This window comes from Diorhabda carinulata, chromosome 4 (genome assembly GCF_026250575.1).
Source record: "Diorhabda carinulata isolate Delta chromosome 4, icDioCari1.1, whole genome shotgun sequence".
Lineage (NCBI taxonomy): Eukaryota > Metazoa > Arthropoda > Insecta > Coleoptera > Chrysomelidae > Diorhabda > Diorhabda carinulata.
In genome coordinates this window covers 2,025,595-2,031,529 of record NC_079463.1, presented here as the reverse complement: position 1 = coordinate 2,031,529, position 5,935 = coordinate 2,025,595, and the positions used below count along the sequence as shown (strand labels likewise).

General features: G+C 30.8%; 2 protein-coding genes across 2 annotated transcripts; one reads left to right on the top strand and one right to left on the bottom strand.

The window, feature by feature from the left end:
• Positions 1 to 1,555: 1,555 nt before the first annotated feature.
• LOC130892514 (cobalamin trafficking protein CblD-like) lies at positions 1,556 to 2,742 on the bottom strand. The gene is made up of 5 exons (XM_057797961.1): positions 2,539 to 2,742; positions 2,326 to 2,483; positions 2,079 to 2,267; positions 1,770 to 1,989; positions 1,556 to 1,671 (listed from the first exon to the last, which is right to left on the bottom strand). Exons 1-5 carry the CDS (start codon positions 2,687 to 2,689, stop codon positions 1,613 to 1,615), a joined length of 777 nt encoding a protein of 258 aa, XP_057653944.1. The 5' UTR covers positions 2,690 to 2,742; the 3' UTR covers positions 1,556 to 1,612.
• A 193-nt stretch (positions 2,743 to 2,935) lies between these two features.
• LOC130892298 (pre-mRNA-splicing factor 38B) lies at positions 2,936 to 5,430 on the top strand. Its single transcript, XM_057797654.1, has 5 exons — positions 2,936 to 3,116; positions 3,177 to 3,296; positions 3,411 to 3,748; positions 4,771 to 4,914; positions 4,970 to 5,430. The coding sequence occupies exons 1-5, from the start codon at positions 3,095 to 3,097 to the stop codon at positions 5,288 to 5,290; spliced, it is 945 nt and encodes a 314-aa protein (XP_057653637.1). The 5' UTR covers positions 2,936 to 3,094; the 3' UTR covers positions 5,291 to 5,430.
• Positions 5,431 to 5,935: the final 505 nt, after the last annotated feature.

The window sequence follows — 5,935 nt, the reverse complement described above, 5'->3', positions numbered from 1 at the left end:
TTAAACAAGGATAGAATTATACACAGGACAAATGAATAACGCCATTTTGATGTTTAGCGCCATAGACAAAAATATACACCGAACTGTCATCTAGATATAGTTCACAGTATCTCCAGCGAACGTCGCTATATACATGAAATTTAGTATCTTGTTACTATTATATTTTGCCATTACATATGAATCATTTAATGTTAATCGATGTATAGAATAAATAAATACACGTTACAACCGTTCAAATCGCCAGTATCATTGTAACAAATGTTATCATTTCGTCAATTCGCATGCGTAGACTAATTTTTGAAAATTCCCAAACATTTACAAGCTTTCTTAATCCAAAGAAAAACATTTGCTATAATTAATCAAAGTTTATGTAGAGCAAACTACACAAAAACTGTAGCAATCTTCATTATCTTTCTTGTTCAATAATCTGACGTGAAAAAAATACATGGAGGAAAATAATGTGTAGTATTTTTAATGTCATACACATACGCAAGATCCTATGATTATTATGAGATATAACAAATGTTTATGTTTCCACTGTTATTAGTTGATCTGGACCGAGGTCCGTTGAAATAAACAGTTTAATGAAAGTACCATTTATTTTTGATGTTTTAACAATCAGCATTACAAAAACAAAAGGAATCTGTCACCTTTTTTTTTGAAAGTACAAATATCCGATTAAGGTTATGTTCCATAACGTAACGTATTTCCAAAGTTACATGCAGGAATTCTTGTTTGTAATACATTTATTTGAATAAAAAATATATCTATTAAAGATATTAAGGTTAATTTTTTGAATGACAAAATGTGCAAATAATTGTAAAAATTAAATCGTTTCTTTTACAATTTACTATAAGATTTTTAAATTATATAAATTGAAAAAATTGTATAAATGTATTTTTAAAGTCAATACAACTTCTCTATTTTTTCTCATCAAGTTAAATATAGTCTCTCCAAATTTTTTTCGGTAAATCGTACAATTTGCCTCCTAGTTTTTATGGTAACAAATGAAAAAAAGGTTATTGGAACAATATACAGAGGCTGAGACAAGAAAAGATATTCGTAGGAAACTATAACCAGGAAAGTTTTGCTGAATATATCAACTTAGTTAAGAATAATCTAAGAATATTAAGAGGATTCGGGGTATTGTCACTTCAATGGACACCTGAAGACGTTACGTTTAGCTGATAATGCAGCGTGCAGATTCTGTCAACATTTGTGTGAGACACTACGGAAGTCCATAGCACTATACCTGGAAGCGTATGAAATAGAAGAGGGAGATCTCTGGGAGCTATAGCTATCCCACATCCTGAAGCTTCTGAAGGGAGTGGGATCAATAGATCAGCCTTAAACACTGAATATTCCCAGTTATACAGCAAGGAAAGATTCTTTGGGTCACAGTGTATATTCTAAATCACTATATACATACCCATAATCAAATGAATTCATAAATATGATGATTTTGTTGTACTAAAAAGTTTTTTCCACTACTATGTACCTATAAATATATATTTTTTTTGGAAGGATTTATTTGGAAATTTGAAAAATAAATAGATTAATTGAAGAATAATTTATTAAAATATTGTAACAAACAACAAAAATAAAACATTTCTCATGAAAATATTGAATTTAGAGTTTCATTGTTGGCAGGAGCGCTGGTGAACAAACTACCTGAAAATAAAAAAAAATATTTAGAAAAATAATAAGAATATAATAAACATTTTAGCTTGTCCTTGCCCTGTCCTTTGATTTGAGACCCCTTAACTCACCTATAAATTGTCTTTTTGAATCTTCCTCATTGGATATTACTTTACAATCTTTAAAATCTATTATTTGAAAATCTAAACATCTGAAATTTTCATCATTTTGATAAAGTTCACGCAGTGCAAAAGGAGAAAAATATGGCCGTCCTGAAAATGGGTTTATAAAGTCAGCCCAATAACCAACGTTTCTCAATTTATCACAAATATTTTTAGCCGCCATTAAAAACTGTAAAATAATAAAAAAAAGTCATTTATACTTGAACAAGTATTTGAACATCTCATAAAACTATTGGAAAAACACAGCGAAAAACTCACAGTTTGGGCTAATTTCTCATTCTCCAATTCTTTATTCTTCCTCATATCTTTTATATTGGGCTTCATAGCAATAGTAACCACTGAAAGATCTCCATTATCATGTTGCGTTCTGTATGGAAACAAATCTTTGACGATTTGCCGAAGTAGAGTTGGACAAGTCTGAAATCTAACTACCATATCTTCATTACTCTGTAATAAGAAATTGAATCAATTTTAGCCGAATATGCATTTTATTTAATACGCTTACACCATCATCTATTTGTTCTAGTACTAATTCGTGTGATGATTTGACTGTAGTTTGTGTATCATACCATGCAAGCCCGATATTGCCCCTTAAGAATAAAGGAAATTCGGTAGCGGCCAATAATTCATAGCTAGGATCTCGCCAAACTAAATTGCAGGAATCTAAAAAAATTACGTTCAGTTAATAATAATAAAGATTTTTTGAAGTTATCTTTACCATCCACAGATTCTTTAGGTTTTACATGTTTGTATGAACTATCGGTGGTACTTCCATTTCCAATTTTTCTCGAATAATTTCTAAATATATTATAACGATCTTTAGATTTAATTAAAGTCTGTTGTAATAAAGAAAAATATTTACTTGACATCTTCGAATTTCATCATCAAAATTGTGTTTGATTGATTTCAAATTTTACTTTCATTTGTCAAATTTTGACAGGGGCGTTCATTTATATGCTACTCTCTGTATTCTAAAAATTTTAATCCTTTGTAAATGCCAAAAAATATATAATTTTTTATTTATATTAGATAAATTAATATAGTCAGCATTTTAGAAAATTTATAAACTGTTTTCAACTCCTAATTTAAAAATCGAAAACCGTAAAATATTGGCCGTCTTGCGCGTTAGATGAAACATGGTTCACAGAAGAATAGAAGAATTTGGTGGCACTGAGGTTATTTGGGTGCAAATTAGGAATGGCGTCTATTTAGTGTTTTAATTATCGTAATTTTAATTTGTTGAAAAACAGAAAGAAAAAAAATATTCATTAAAAATGGATCAAAAATACGAAGAAGGTACTACTATTATATTTCTAAATTGAATGAATTCATAATTAATGGGGTTTTAATTTTCAGATAGTACGTCTGCCAAAACATCTAAACAAAGTAATGTTTTACCTCTTTGGGGCAACGAAAGAACGATGAATTTAAACCCATTAATTTTAACAAATATTCAAAGTTCGCACTACTTTAAAGGTATGTAATTATCCAGTCACCTAACACGATTGCTCTAAATAGTGGCCTCATTTGTCTCTAAAATTAAAATTTTGATAATTTAAGTATTTTTAAAAATTTAATATTTATTTTCAGTTAATTTATATGAGTTGAAAACGTACCATGAAGTAGTAGACGAAATTTATTACAAAGTTAGCCACTTAGAGCCATGGGAGAAGGGTTCGAGGCGTACATCAGGTCAAACTGGTATGTGTGGTGGAGTAAGAGGCGTAGGCGCGGGTGGGATTGTTTCTACAGCTTATTGCCTTCTCTACAAACTGTTCACTTTAAAATTAACAAGAAAACAACTGAATGGACTTATATCTCATTGTGACTCACCCTATATAAGAGCACTAGGTTTTATGTATATTAGATATACATTCCCGCCCGCCAATCTTCTTGAATGGTACGAAGATTATTTGGAGGATGAAGAGGTGTGTAACCAAAGGTAGAGTGGTCTATCAGTTTCTTTTTTATCTACAGGGTGTCTCGAAGAGTTATACTAAAAATTTGGGAATGAGTAGTGGAAATCACAGTATTTGTACTTTTTAAACCTTTTTATGTGTGAATTGTCTTCTTGATATGTAAACATTGGGGTGTCATACACATCATGGCCCAAAGGATTTATTGTGTCTCCCTTTCTTGCTCTAATAAAGGGGAATTCAGTGTTTACAGTTCTCACTCTTCTTAGAAAGTTAAAAATCTAGCTGCCAGAGATTTTCATTTTCTATTTCATATGCTCTTAGGTGTAGTGCTCATATTGTCTCACACTTGGAGAAAATGTGGATAGAGCTGTGCAACAGAATCTGTATGTTGCATTATCTGCCCCAATAGGACTTCTATCAGTATTTATATGTTGTTTTTACTTTAGGATACATTCAGCAGATCTTCTCTGATTATAGTTTCCCTGGCTGTCTCAGACCTTGTAGATTGTTCCAGTAATTGATTTTTCTCTTATCTACCTTCTTTTCCAATGCTTTTTCTATTATGTAGCTGATACCACAGAAGGGTTCATGTCCTATAAAGGGTATGTCTGCTCCTGCTTTAGTGAGTATGTCATTTATTAGCTTGTTCTGTCATTCCCAGTTTGGTTCTGGGCCCGTACACTCCTATTCTAGTTCTGACTGCTGTTTCTAAAGTAACAGACGGTGCTTTAGACCCGTTTTTGTGTGATTTGATTGCATTTCTGTTCATTTCTCATATGATGTTTTGATCCCATTTACTGTGATGATTTTAGGTCTCGTTTTATACAAACTCAGTTCAAAATAACAGATAAAAATTATTTCAAATTGATTTTAAATTAAAAAAGGGACCTAAAATCAAGAAGATTCGTCACGAAAATCATAGTATTTCAATCTTATCCACCCATTTCTGAAATTTTTTTATAAACTTTGAAAACGTACTGTATATTTTTCTAAATATTTTTGTTATTTTATGCTCAATTTTGAGTTTGTAGGAACTTGATGTTAAAGCTGGTGGCGGTCAAAATATGACTATAGGATTAATGTTACGACAGTGGCTTGTCAAATTGGAATGGTTTTCAACATTATTTCCTAGAATTCCTGTACCTATCCAACAAAAAATACAGAAACACTTAGAGGTAATATTCTAACGTGCTCAAAACATTTAGATTTGTTTTAAATAATTTTTTTCAGAATCGTTTTCCACCTCATGCCGTCCAAGCAGCATCAGAACGTGCAAGAGAAGATAGACAATTGGACAGGGATAGAAGAGGTCACGAACGAGAACGTCCGATTCGAGAAGACATTCGACGAGATTTTTTACGAGACGATGATCGTAGATTAGACAGAGATACTAGATTTGAAAGAAGAGATGCAGATAGAAGGGATCGAGATTTAGAAAGACGAGATAGAGATAGGCTATATAGAGATAGAAGTCCTAAAAGGAGTTCCAGAAGTCCACACAGATCCCACAGACACAGAAACAGTAGTAAGGAAAGGAGAAAACGTCATTAGTTTTAAGTTGATATGATTTGGATTTATAAGTACCTTATGTCATTCGATTCGTGCACACTAATTACCATAATATTTTCAAATTATCTGCCCCAAAATTAATTTGTTGTAATTTTTTATGACAATAGATGATTAACACCGTACTATTGCAACTTTCTTTATTGTTATTGTACCCATTTCTATTTGGTATTTGATAAATTTTGAAAAAGTTGTTTAAATTTTATATATACTTTGAATTTGACATGCAAAATAATAATTTTTAATATAATTATTACATTAGAAATCAAGTTTTTGAATTCTCGGTTCAGTATTAACACGGCAGTGCACTGACGTCAGTATATAGTAAACAGTTAACATATTCTTTAGTATTTTTTTGTTATTTGATTTTTTTTTGTTTGAAGAATCAAATAATAATAATAATCTAACTTAACCTAAAAATTGTAATATATTCGTGTTCAACGTGATTTTCTCTATAAAATACTAAAACTAACGAAATCGGAGGGGTGTAACCTAATCTAGATAATAACCCCAAAATCTTATATACAGTGTGATCCATTTAGACATTATGCAGCTTTCGGTTAATTACCTTTTCTATTTATTTAAACTGATATCAAATTTAAGGAAGTTTTATCGAAAAGGAGAGAAATA

Excerpts from the sequence above, each read along its gene's own strand:
- LOC130892514 (XM_057797961.1), bottom strand. The coding sequence starts at position 2,689 with ATGTCAAGTAAATATTTTTCTTTATTACAACAGACTTTAATTAAATCT. Across the intron at positions 2,268-2,325 it reads TAGAACAAATAGATGATGGT|AGTAATGAAGATATGGTAGT; the intron begins GTAAGCGTATTA and ends TTCTTATTACAG. Across the intron at positions 1,990-2,078 it reads ATGAGAAATTAGCCCAAACT|TTTTTAATGGCGGCTAAAAA; the intron begins GTGAGTTTTTCG and ends ATTATTTTACAG.
- LOC130892298 (XM_057797654.1), top strand. The coding sequence starts at position 3,095 with ATGGATCAAAAATACGAAGAAG. Across the intron at positions 3,297-3,410 it reads AAGTTCGCACTACTTTAAAG|TTAATTTATATGAGTTGAAA; the intron begins GTATGTAATTAT and ends ATTTATTTTCAG. Across the intron at positions 3,749-4,770 it reads ATTATTTGGAGGATGAAGAG|GAACTTGATGTTAAAGCTGG; the intron begins GTGTGTAACCAA and ends TTGAGTTTGTAG.